General features: G+C 43.7%; 1 protein-coding gene across 4 annotated transcripts in view; it reads left to right on the forward strand.

The window, feature by feature from the left end:
- Positions 1-13,405, forward strand: part of Eif4e2 (eukaryotic translation initiation factor 4E family member 2) — a 29,137-nt gene that overhangs the window by 7,420 nt on the left and 8,312 nt on the right. For 2 of the 4 annotated variants that reach the window (XM_027397463.2, XM_027397464.2), the window contains exons 3-7: positions 789-923; positions 5,245-5,349; positions 7,076-7,228; positions 7,326-7,462; positions 9,034-9,296. In XM_027397463.2, the coding sequence (XP_027253264.1) occupies positions 789-923; positions 5,245-5,349; positions 7,076-7,228; positions 7,326-7,462; positions 9,034-9,106 (603 nt within the window). In that variant the 3' untranslated portion in view covers positions 9,107-9,296. Of the gene's footprint in view, positions 1-788; positions 924-5,244; positions 5,350-7,075; positions 7,229-7,325; positions 7,463-9,033; positions 9,297-13,405 lie in introns of those variants that run through there. The other 2 variants (XM_027397465.2, XM_027397466.2) reach the window with 1 other exon arrangement.

Consider the following 13,405-nt stretch of genomic DNA (forward strand, 5'->3'; position numbering starts at 1 on the left):
GGCATATGTTGAGATAATGAATGCCCATGGTGTTATAAGAAAGACAGAAAGTTGTGTTACAGCAATGTGGAGTCATCTAACCACCGAAGAATGTACTATGTGAGCAGACTCCTGCACATTGCAAGTAATTGAAATTATGGTATTATTTTCAGTTGTGGAGGTGGGAAGGGAGCTATACTTTTTTTGTTCATTTTTTCAAGACAGGGTTTCTTTGTGTATCCCTGGCTGTTCAGGAATTCAATCAATCTGTCAACCAAGGTGGCCTCAAACTCATAGATCTGTCTGCCTCTGATTTGTACCACCATGTCTAGTAGGTTTGATGCTGTGAAATATTTATTAAGGATCAGAGAAATGGCCCATCAGACACAAGCCTGATGATCTGAGTTCAGTCCCTGGATCTCACAGTGAGATGGGAAGAACCAGCCCTGAAAGTTGTCCTCTGACCTCCACACACATACCATGGCATGCATACTCCCACATTCTGTCTTTCACACATTATACATGATGATAATGATCATAATTTTAGAAACAAGGTGCTGAAGAGATGATTTAGTAGTTAAGAGCACTTGCTGTTGTTACAAACCAGAGTTTGGTTCTCAGCACCCATGCTGGATAGTTACAAGCCCTCTTCTGGCCTTGCAAGCACCCACATGCATACATGAGCATGTACACGTGTATGCACACAAATAAAAAAAAAAGTAAATCTTATAAAAAAGACAATATAAATGTTAGGACTCACATCGATGTAACAAATGCCATGAACTAACTTAACTTTCTATGCTCCCCAGGCTGTTGTCCCTGGACCAGCAGAACATCCCCTGCAGTACAACTACACCTTTTGGTACTCTAGGAGAACCCCCGGCCGTCCTACCAGTTCACAGAGCTATGAGCAGAACATCAAGCAGATTGGCACCTTTGCCTCTGTGAGTACTTAGTCTGGTGGAATATACAGCACTCATATACCTTCATTTCTTTCTGTCCCTGTGTCTGCCTTCCTAGTAACCTGCTAAACATTCTTGAATGGCTTGCACTCCCTCAAGGTCATATTTGTTCAATTCTTAGGTAACATTTAGGTAATCTAAGTATGGAAAAGTAGCTTTGATCAGAAAGGCATAATACAAAAATAAAAAGAGTTTTGGTTTGAGGTTTCTTACTTTAACAGATGTTTATTGAGTCCTTATATAGAGAGTGTCATAAGAGAGACAGATTTACCGTATATGATGTCCATCCTCATGAAATTAGATTCTGACAATACAGAGTGCTCGGGCTCCTCCTCACCACAGCCCATCCTTACCCTCCCTCCTGGCTCTTTACCCTGACTATATACAGCTAACACACACAGCTAAGTGTACCTTGTTCAGTAGAGATTTTCCTGCACCCCTGTGTGCTCTATGTTCAGTCTGTGTGCAGAATCAGTTTTCTAAGAATGGGTCTTGCTGGGTAACCCAACTGGCCTGGAGCTTGCCACAGTCCTATCTCAAGTGCTGGGATTACAAATGTGAGCCACCATACCCAGTTTATTTCTAACACAGAAGCCGTCAGAGAAGTTTGGATTATCTGCTGTATGGGAATGTTAGACTAGTTTCTAAGTACAGTGGCAGCCACTATGTTAGGAAGACATTTTCATTCAGAGTTCTGTTGAATTATTTCAGAATAACTATGATTATGTCTTGCATTTTTCTTTCCTATACAGAAAAAATGTTAAAAAAAAAAAAAAAAGAAAGAAAGAAAGAAAGAAATGTGAGTTTACCCCAAGGAAACAAGGGAATTTTATGTTATCTTTTTTTCCTTGTGGCATTCAGATGTTTGCCATCAACACTGTCAGTATTCACTGGACAAGTGATAGAGCCTAAAGTCTGCCATCATAATCCACAACATTAAGAAATAGCCTGTGGCTAGACGGAGGTAGTGTACATCTTCAGTCCCAGCACTCAGGAGGCAGAGGCCAACCAGGTGTACAAAGTGATTTCCAGGACAGCCCTACACAGAGAAACCCCGTTGCATTGAAAAATCTTAAAAAAAAGAAAAAAGAAAAGAAATACCCTGTGATACTAAATCCCTCCCAGAGAAGTAATGATAACATCAATCCTTTTTCAGATCTAAAGCAATAGTTCTAGTGTTTTGGTTTTTTGAGTTTCTTTTCTTCCTTTTCTTGTTTCTCCCTTTCCTCTCCTTCCCTCCCCAGCCCTCCCCTCCTTTCTGAGACAGAGTCTCACTGTACTGGCCTAGAATTCTAGTCACTATATAGACCAGGCTGGCCTTGAACTCACCAAGATCTTCCTGCTTCTGCCACCACCTTTGGTCTAAAGGTTTATATTTTTACTTTTGTTTATGTATATGTGTATATGTGCACACATGATTGTAGGCACCCTCAGAGGCCAGAAGAGGGCATTGGATTCCCTACATCTGGAGTTACAGCTGATATGAGCCTCCCATTGTGGTTGCTGGGCATCAAACTCCAGTCGTCTGGAAGTACAGCAAATACTCTTAGCCACGGAGTCATCTCTCCAGCCCAAAGGATGTCTTTTCAAAAGCTCCACTTCAAGCCAAAAGTACTAATCACTGACTCAGGCTGAAAAAGGACCTTTAAGAGCCATTGCAGCTCCTTTTCCCATACATTTGGGAAAGTGGGAGTCTGCCTAGCACAGAGCCAGGACAGCACAGGTTGTGATTTTGTGTTTTGAGACAGGGTGTTGCTAGACCTTATTCTGACTTGGAACTTGTGAATCTCTTGCCTCAGCTTCCTGAGAAATGGCACCCATAAGCCACAGCCCCTCACTAGAATGCTGCTCTTGCAGAGGTCCCACAGCACCCACGTCAGGTAGCTCACAACTTCCTGTAATGCCAGCTCCCGGGAATTCTTGAATCTGAGCTTGTGGATATATGCACATGTGCACAGACACACAGATACACACATAACTAAAAATCTTCTTTACAAACAGACATCTTTGAAAGTTTAGTGCTATTTTTATTATTTTAATTATTTTAATTATAATAATTAATGGGGGCATTACATGAATGCACCCCAAGGTCCAGAGGTATCAGATCCCCGGATCTGATGCTATGGGCAGTTATAAGCCTCTTGATGTGAGTGCTGGGGATCGAACTCAGCTTCTTAGGAAGAGCAGTGTGTGCTCTGAGATCTCTCTCCAGCCCCTTAATGCTACAATAAGCTGTTTATTTTACCTCTCTTGTGGTTTGAATACAAATTTGTGTATTTTGCCTGTAAGATCTGGAGACATAACCATCAAATGATTCTTGCCTACGGAATTAATATGTTTTGTCCACACCATACTCTTCCATTCCTAGTTCACAGTAAGCCTTGGTTCTCATGAGCTTAGATTTTTCAGTTGTTATGGTGGGTAAAAGTTTAGATTACTGCTCACTGTGTATGACCGCTTAATATTCCAAATTACTGTATGTACAGATAGGCCTCGCAGTTGCAGAGGTGAGGTGTTGCATTAAAATCCTATAGTTTTTGACTTTGAAATGTGTAAGACATTTCATATGTTCTGTTCTGGAAGGCAGCTGGAGAGAGAACAACTATTTCATGTGATAGAAGGGCAGTTCTCTTACTGTCTAGATTTCACGGGGGCCTGAATCTCTGCCAGCACTTGTTTCCTGCTACATAGGTTTGTCAAGTGTGGTATTGACAGTTAACCAGTAGCTGGCTCCTGTTCCATATCTCCACTTCCTAAAGTGCTTCCTTATGCTCATGCCTACAGGTGTGCTCTCTAGGTCACAGGGACCAAACTGATGAGTGTGTGTGTGTGTGTGTGTGTGAGAGAGAGAGAGAGAGAGAGAGAGAGAGAGAGAGAGAAGAGAGAGAGAGAGAGAGAGAGAGACATGTGAGAGAGAGAGACAGACAGACAGAGACGTGTGTGTGTGGTGTGTGTGTGTGTGTGTGTGTGTGTGTGTGTGTGTGTGTGTGTGTGTGTCAGAGAGAGACAGAGACAGATATGCAGGCAGGCAGACAGAGCATCTGCTAAGTGTCTACAAAAGAGGGCATCGGGCTGGAGATATGGATCAGTGGTTAAGAGCACTGCCTGCTCTTCCAAAGGTTCAGAGTTCAATTCCCAACAACCACATGGAGGCTCACAACCATCTGTAATGAGATTTGGTGCCCTCTTCTGGCCTGCAGGCATACACACAGGCAGAACACTGTACACATAATAAATAAACAAATCTTACCAAAAAAAAAAGAGGGCATCAGATCCCCTGGTGTTGTATTTACAGGCAATTGTGAGCCACTCAGTGTGGGTGCTTGGAACTGAACTCAGGTCCTTTGGGAAGAGTAGCAAGTCCTCTTAACCACTGAGTGTCTGGATTTCCATCCAGCCCTTTGTTTTTGAGGCAGTGTCTTACTATGTATCTCCCTCCCATCTGTGTGATCTCAATCCCCTAGCTCCAGAATACTGGAATTACAAGTGTATAAATACATTTGAAAGAAAAATACACTTAGTTTTCAGAAATTTAAGGTAAGTCAAAGAGAAACATAAACTTTCCAGCTGAGAGGAGGGATAGAAACCTCAGCCCTAGGCCAGACTGGGCTACAGTGAGAGACTCTGCTTAAATAAAAAGAAAAAAGTTAGATTTGGCTCTATAAGTATATGGAGGTGCAGCCCTGTGGTGCCTGACATACCTCAGACAGTTTCAGTTGTGCCAAAAGCTGGTGCTGATACTGCATGGTGGGAGGAGATATCTGTTGGTGTGGCTTGTTTTACTACCTTAAAGCTGCTGGCTAAGGCCAGTTTTATCTGTATTAGTGTCTGGCTGAATGGGTGTCTCTGAACCACATGTTACAGTGCCCAAAAAAGTCTGGAGAGGGCATTGAATCCCCTGGGACTGTGAATCACAGGTGCTTGTGAGCTGCCATGTGAGTGCTAGGAAGTGAATCTGGGTCCTCTGGAAGGGTCAACCAGTGTACTTGACCCTGAGCCAGCTCTCCAGAGTTTATCCTTGTATTTGAATTGTTGTCTGTTATGGTTTTGTTTTGTTTTTTCCTTTGACTAAACTATATTTGCCAGACATAGTAGTGTGAACTTATATAAGAAACCTGTCTCAAACCAAATAAAATATAAGACTTTTTTTCTAGTATGCTCTTTTTTCTACCCTGTTCCAAATGAAATGTGTCCCCAAAGAAGATAGCTGAGGTAGGGTGTCTCCCATGTTTCTTCCAAATAACACAGCTTTGTGTGCATTCAAAGAAAAAATTTCTTGTACTCTTGGCTCTTCTTTCTGCAGGTGGAGCAGTTCTGGAAGTTTTACAGCCACATGGTACGTCCTGGGGACCTGACAGGCCACAGTGACTTTCATCTCTTCAAAGAAGGAATTAAGCCTATGTGGGAGGTGAGGACTGATGCCTCTGGCTGCTTTTTTGTTTGTTTGTTTGTTTTTTGTTTTTTCGAGACAGGGTTTCTCTGTATAGCTTTGGAGCCTACCCTGGCACTCGCTCTGGAGACCAGGCTGGCCTCTGCCTTCTGAGTGCTGGGATTAAAAGCGTGAGTCACCAACGCCCAGCGCCTCTGGCTGCTTTTTAAGAGCAGATTTGTTTTTCTTTTTTCTCTTTCTTTTTTTAAATTTAAGCCCTACCAAGATTAAAATATTTTTGAAGTTTTCTCTCAAAGCTGTAACACTATTTGATAAATCTTGGGAGTCTTTTACCTCTGGGAAAAGGCATTGATGCAATTGCATGTATTCATGGGTGTAGCTGCAGGGTGACATTAAAGATGATGCTGTTTTCGTTACTGTTGTATCCCTGTAAGAGACATCAGGACCAACCCAATTATTATAAGGAAAAGCATTTAATTGGGGCTTGCTTACAATTTCAGAGGTTTAGTCCATTATCCTGGTGGGGAGCATGGTGCCATACAGGCAGGCACTGGAACAGTAGCTGAGTATCCTGAGCCATAGGCAGAGATTCTGGGCTTGGCATGGGCTTTTGAAACCCCAACACCCACCCCCACCACCCCTGCAACACATTTACCCTAACAAGCCACACTTCTTAATCCTTCTAATCCATTCAAATAGTGCTATTCCCTGCTGACTATGAATTCAAATATATAAGCCAAGCCTATGGGGGCCATTCTTACTCAAACCATCATAGGTGCTGTCACTTAAAATGGTGTTATTATAGGAGTAAAAACCTTTAGATGTCCTTGTTCCCATAGAACTCATGTCTGTGTGTACATGTATATGTAATGCATTTGCTTAGTAGATAGAGAATAAAGAGGTAAGAAAAAAACTTAAGAATAACAGGAGACTCAGAGGTAAGCTCTGTGATCTCTTTGCAGAGCTGTTACTTAAATGCACTTTTGTGCAACACATACTCCAGTGCCAGAACATTTTTCTGAGGAAAAATGTCCTAAAAGACATCAAAATCTTGTCTTCCCTAGGTCACATATCCCTGACTCTGTGTAGACATGTTCCTCCCGTTGTCCTCAGCATCCTTTACCTGCTTTACATGTCAAGACCAGCATACGAATTTCCTCTTAAGGTTTCTAGCCATATGCTCTCACCATTGAGTGTGCACTGTTACAGTAGTACTCATTAGACTGGCTGTTATTAATTTGTTGTCTGAGTTAAGATCTGAACTTCAAGATGGGCGTTAGTGGCTCACACCTTTAATCCCAGCACTTGAAAGGCAGAGGCAGGCGGATCTCTGTGAGTTCAAGGCCAACCTGGTCTCCAGAGTGAGTTCCAGAGCAGGTTCCAAAGCAATATAAAGAAAAGATCTGAGCTTCTGTCTATGTACTTGCTACTTAGAGACAGCTTATTATGTCTGTGTTTGAAATGTGACTTTATTTCCTAAAATAATTTTGATTCCTAAAATAGTTCTTATAAAAGTAGATTATTTTTTGAAAAATCTATTTAGTGTTTTTATGAAAATGATTTAGATCAAGAATGCTGCCTTTTTGTCTTTGCTTTTTTTTTTTTCCTTCTATTTCTCCTCTCAATAACATTGAAATAACCATTGAATTAGAAAGTAACCAGAAGTCCCTGATCTTCAGAAGTGTTCCTTTGGTATTCAAAGATGACGCTGTGGACTAGTATTTCACTTTCTATCTTTCTATAGGATGATGCAAATAAAAATGGTGGCAAGTGGATCATTCGACTTCGGAAAGGCTTAGCATCCCGCTGTTGGGAGAATCTCATCCTGGCCATGTTGGGGGAGCAATTCATGGTTGGGGAGGAAATCTGCGGGGCTGTGGTCTCTGTCCGCTTTCAGGTAAGTCTACCCGGCCCAGTGTTCTTTCTTGTGTTGCCGCTGCTACTCTCATTGATGCTTCTGGTTGGTTTGATAATTCATTCTGTTCCTCCCTTAGGAGGACATTATTTCTATATGGAATAAGACCGCCAGTGACCAAGCAACCACAGCCCGAATCCGGGATACTCTTCGGCGCGTGCTTAACCTACCTCCCAACACCATTATGGAATACAAAACTCACACCGACAGCATCAAGTACGTGTTGGGGGGGTTGGGGGGGACAGGTCCCTGAGCTTAGCAGAAATAGCTCCATAGTTGGGCCCAGACGCATGTGGGCATACATGACCCTGACTTGTGGAGTAGGAACACACCAGCCCCTCCAGGGCTTTGGCCACTTGCTGAAGTTCTTGTTAGTGAGGACCTACTGTGAGGTGTTGTGGAGCAGAGAGCCCTTCTGCAGGATCCCAGTTTTCCTGCCTATGCTGGCTTCATTTTTACAGGCTGTCTTGTCTTTCCTATGCTAACCACTGCTTTAAAATGAAAGACAGAACTCTTTCAGTGGTTTTTTTTTTTTTTTTTTTTTTTTTTTTTTATGGCTGTTTTTAAAGACAATTTCATTAAATAATAAAATCCTCTTCCCTGCCCACCCTGACCCCACCTTTGCATGTCTGTTTAACCTGTTAGCTTTAGTCTGTCTTCTTTGTCTTCGGAGATTGACTTTTTATCAGAGATGGTGACTCCACTTTCTATATATAGAGTTGAAATCTAGAGGAAGCAGGGTAGATTGTGAGAGAGGAGAACAGAGGGAAGGTAGAGTCACAGTACAAAGAAACAATGAGTGCTTTCCACGTTGAGAATCCCTGGTGAGGGCTTGCTCCTTCAGTGACAGAGATGAGCTCAGGTCATTATGAATAGGTTATGGGAGTGGCTGCCAGATTGTCTCAAAGGTGGATGGAGAGCCAGCCAGCCAGGAGTCAGGTTTCTCTATGTGTATTGTCTCCTGTGGCCCTGAGTCAGTATGTGCCTTTGGCAAGTCTCTGCAGCTGTGCTTCAGTTTCTCCAGCTATAAGACAGGAGTACAGGAATAAATAGTAAGGTTGTGGTAAAGCTGGTTTAATCTTTGTAACTGAGGGTCCTCAGAGCAAGAAAGCTCTTACAGGACCAAATATTATTGCTGTCATCATTAGTACAATGTCATCATCATGGCATTCCTATTCAAGACTAACAGTGAGCCAGTAGTTGTGTTCATCAGCAGGCAGACTATATGAGACTCTCTTTCCCATGCATTCACATATAATGTTGTAGGTGGAGTTTGCTTATACCAGCTAGGTGCCAGTTAATAACTGGGAGTACTGCCATGGGAATTGGTGGCTGCCTCTGACTCACTGGAGCCACCAGCACTCATTTGCCATCTATGACCCTGGTTGCTTGTCTCAGCAATCCTGTATCAACATTATTTTTCTTAGAGTAGATCGGTCTTACTCTCTGCTTCAGGATAGAGGTAGTGTCTGCCCTCCTGCTAGGTTTAGTCCAAGCTCTAAAGGTCTACATCTTTCCCTAGGATTCTTGTTAGCTAGGTTCCCGTTTACCCTGGTTAGGAAAGGAAAGGGGTAGTTTTCATTCACTCCCCAGTGTTCTCCCTCTCTGATACCTGGAGGCAGTTCATCTTGACTTGTAAAGTCCCATGAGCAAGTCCTTCCAGGACCTAGGAGCCTCGGGACTCCTGCCCTGCAGCTGTAACGCCCTCCTCAAGACCCAGATGCCACTTTCCCTTGCTCCCCACTCTCTTTCCTCTCCCAATGAGCTACCTTTTGCACTTCCACTAGAATGCCAGGCAGGCTGGGCCCCCAAAGGCTCCTTTTTCAAAACCTCTGGAAGCCGCGATTGAATGTGCCATGACCCTCTCCCTCTCTGGATGGCACCATCATTGAAGCTGGCGTCATCGGAGTCTCTTGTTCTGTTGGCGTGCCACCTGGAAGACCCTTCTGTCCTGGACAAGAGGAACGGAAGAGCATGTTATGCTTTGAGAACAGGCTGACAGCAGCAGCTACAACAACAGCTGAGATCACAAATAAATGGTGCTAAACCAGCTTGTCTCATGCTCTTGCTCTTTATGGTGCATCAAGATGTGGCCTTTGGATTGACTGTCACCATTATCGAGGGATGGCACACAGACTTCTCCATGCAGGGCCATTCAGGGAATGCAGCTTCATATCCACAAGCCTATTGTGTAGTTATATGGTACTTTATTCCTGGACTCTTGCGGTCTGACATAATGAGGTGACATCTAGCTCTCAAAGTAAGCCCCTACTGCCTGGTGCTCAAGTGTACTAGTTCCCATCCAGTTAGACTGATGGCTGGCCCAGAGTGGTGGCTGAGTTCAGGTCCAGCCTGAAAGTCTCTTGAGGTTGAAAAGGGGGTATTCTTGACTTTTCTTTGCTAACTTCCATTTGCCTTTAGTTCATAGAAATCTCTTGCTTGGAGCTAAAGCCCTGCTTCTGTCTGTCTGTGGCTGTACATAAATACTTTTTTGCTTTGTGCTAATGGGGTGTTCTCTCTGGTGCCAAAGCTGCTTGGCAGCCTCCTCCCTTTCCTTGCAGAGTAGATTGTCTTCCTCTTTAGTAGTCTTGCTTGATGAGAGCCCTTCCATTCTCCCAGCCCAGGGTTACTGTGCCAGGTCTAAGGTGAGAGGTGCCTTCATCTTGGGGGACATCGCCTCTGTCATCTGAATGTACACTGTCCTTGTGAGTACTATGGCTTTGCTTATGTGTGTGTGCAGCTTGGCTTTCAGGCCCTTAACCTGCATGGAGACTTTCAGCAAGCTTTGTTAGCTACCCCCAAAACTGAAAATTAAAAAGCATTTTTGTGAACTCTGGGTTGCTTGAGTGGGAGGTAACTACAAGGTTGTGTTTTCCAGAGTGCCTTGTCCAATCTGGCAGCAGCACACTCTGTAATACCAGCTGGCTGACTTCACTCTAGTCTTCGTATGGCCCAGGAGTCCACAAATTGTGAGACCTTAGACTCCATGTTCTGGGAATGTTCATGCCAGTGTTGCTTTACCACATTCTCCAGATTGGCTGAAATATCTAGTAAAAGAGATGTGCTGGAGTACAGAAAGACTGTTGTCTGTTGAACAATGTCTTGTCAAACATTGGCTTTCTTGGGCCTTCTGCCTTATCTTTCACTGTGAGGTGTGTGTGCATTGTAGCTGCACCAGTGAATAAACTTGATGCCACTTTCCAGAGTTAAGAGTCTTAGCAGAAGGCTGAGCTGAGACCCCATCCGATCCTGGCCACATGTGAGATGCCAGCACTGCTCCTGCCTTGGTCTGGTCATTGTGGATTTTGCTTGAGCCAGTGAACAGCATCTGCTGAGACTGAGAAGGCCAGCAGTGATGGTTGTCTCCCAAGTACTCTGGAGATGAGGTCTGCTAAGAGAGTGAGGGGCATGCTTTTAGGAGTTGCTCAGCTTCTTCACTCAAGCATTCCTCCAGCTTGCTGTGTTTGAGCCAATTTCTACTGTCCATTGTCTGTTTGTCTTTCCAGCCTCCCCTGGTCACCCTGCCCTGCCTGTTTCCTGCAGCATCCCTGGGTGAACCAGGAAGTATTCATCACCCCACAGACAGGCTACTTTGCTTGGTCCTTGTGCTGCTGACTAAGAAGGATGGAGCTTACTCACTTATGTTTGTATCAGGTCACAGCTCTGGAACTTGCCATGTAGTCCACACTGGCCCCCAAATTCACATAAGAGTGCTGGAACTAGTGCCACCATGCCCAGCTCATGCCCAGCTTGTGATTCCTCTTAGTGAAGCAGTTTTGAGTTTTCATAGGTTTGGGTCCTTACATCAAATGGCTCACTGCATCCTCTACTTGAGAAAACTCATAACACAGCCAGAATTCTGGGGCCACCAGGGTACTGCTGTCACAAAGGTTGTTAACACAGTACTGTCTTGTGAGAACATGGCTTATTGGAGTCGCCTCACTGATTCCTTTTGCATGTGGTCTGGAATAGCAGAAGGGCCCTCTTCCTATAGTGGAGTGCAGTGCTGGGGAAGACTGGCAGGGTTTCTCTGCAGAGTAAGGGAGGAGAGAGACTTACTTCACCTGGCCATTGTGTTTCAGCATTGAACATGTGCAGAAGAGGGCCAGCCCACTCACTCTATCCTAGTTCAGTCATAACCTGGTGACACTGGGTTGCTTTAGCTTAATAGCTGCCTAACCTTGCACTGTGCACTGTACCCAGATTAGCAGGTGGCTGAACCCCTTTCTGGGTGTTGAGGACTGGCTGAGAACAAGGCACTGATTCCTATAGTCTTTGGGCAGGGATAGGGAAGCATAAATGAGGTCCCCTTGTTCTGACAATTTGCTTTCTGGTAAGTGAGATGGGATCAGTTGACCTTACAGGGTTCTTTGCTGCTGTCACTGGGATCTGCTCAGAATTCTCAGTGGGCTTTATTAATCTCTGGTTTGTCTGTCTTTAGATGCTTGAAGCATGGCAATTTCTAGGATAACTTCCTCTTTAAAGGAGGAAGGTTTGATGTTACCTAATGTACTTGGGATGCCAAGGGGAGGGAAAGTAACTAGGAATTCACACTGGGTTGGCCTTTGAGAATAAGAGCGAGTACACCAAAGTCTGTGGCCAGTGCTGTATTTCCCCAGTCTTCATGTCTAAGCTTAGGGAACAGGAGTTCAGTTTATTCTCTGGAGTCCATGTTTTTTCCAGATCTTCACCCATGATCTATTGTTAGGAGGTGTAGTAGCAGTAGGCCCCTTCTGAATCAAAAGGATAAACGAGATGAACTTCAACCCTGCTATATGATTCCTTGTTGAACTCTAAGTTACTTAGAGTACTTAAATCTTGGTGTTAGAGAAATTCCCAGGTCATTGTTCAAGTGTTGAATTTTCACTTGTCCTCATTGAGAGTGAAGAGTGAAGCTGTCTCCAACATCACTTAGGAATTTAGAGTGCAACTCATCACTGTCTCTCCAGAAAGCTTGGGAGCTGACAAATTCTGTCATACTTCTTAAACAGTCTTAGGTTTTTCTTTGAGTCAGTTGTCATAAACTAGTAGCTTTGATAATATTCTGGGGGGAGAAACATAAATTCTGCTATTTTGCAGAGGGAAAATGTTGATGAAACTGGGACAGACATTACCTAATCCTTAATTAATAATTTTACTTATTTTTGAGACATGGTGTTACAATATAGCCCTGGCCATCCTGGAATTTACTATGTAGACCAGGCTGGCCTCAAACTCACAAGAGATCCACCTTCCTCTGTTTCCCAAGCACTAAAATTAAAGTTGTGTCCCTCCTTGCCCAGTCGCCTATTCCTTTAAAAAATAAAATAAAATAAAATAAAATAAAAAACTGCCTATAGTGACTAATAATGAAATATATTTTAGTACTTAAAATACTAAATGTGTAGTGAGAGTCATGATGTATTGTCACTCAGTGCTGTTACTTTACTACCTTAAACCAAGAGAAGACTAATTGCCTGGCCTGATGGTACAAGCCTTTAATCCCAGCATTAGGAAGGCAAAAGAGACAGATGTCTTGAGTTTGAGGCTAGCAAATTCTAGGCTGGTGTTAAGTTTGATATATAGTGCCTAGGATAATCACTGCTTTCAACTGAAAAGTGGGCAGGACAAAAATTCTAGAGAAGTTAAGGTGGTGTAAGATTCCAAAACACTGGGGATCAGATTTTCTCCTCCTCACATGCAGCAGCCACTGACGACTGTCTGTGAGCTGTGTGTGCATTCCCTCCACTCACACTTGTAATTCCTTCCTAACCACATTTCTAGATCATGTCCAACGTTGTGTTAATCGGCATGAAGTTGTAGTGAACTCTGTTAACTGGAAATGATACTCTGCCATGACCCACACATCTTAAATCTAAAGATAGGACCTACATGGGTGTTTTCAGAAGCAGATAGAATCTGATATATTCAGCATCTCAAGTTGAGGAAGGTTAGAAGGTGAAAGCAGGGACCACGACATATAACTGGGTTGCATCTTTCACCAGAATGCTGGTGGATCCTTGGCTTTACCCTTGGGGTCAGGCCCAATGAAGAAAGGTGATTTCCACTACGTGTTCCCAGGACCCAGTGCAGCAAAGGCAAGAACTGTTGCCCTTTGCAAGATGCAAGTGTTTGTGGGCATGGCTGAGCTTCAACTCTGACCTCAGTGCCCTCCCTTTA

This window comes from Cricetulus griseus, chromosome 2, assembly GCF_003668045.3.
Source record: "Cricetulus griseus strain 17A/GY chromosome 2, alternate assembly CriGri-PICRH-1.0, whole genome shotgun sequence".
Classification (NCBI taxonomy): domain Eukaryota; kingdom Metazoa; phylum Chordata; class Mammalia; order Rodentia; family Cricetidae; genus Cricetulus; species Cricetulus griseus.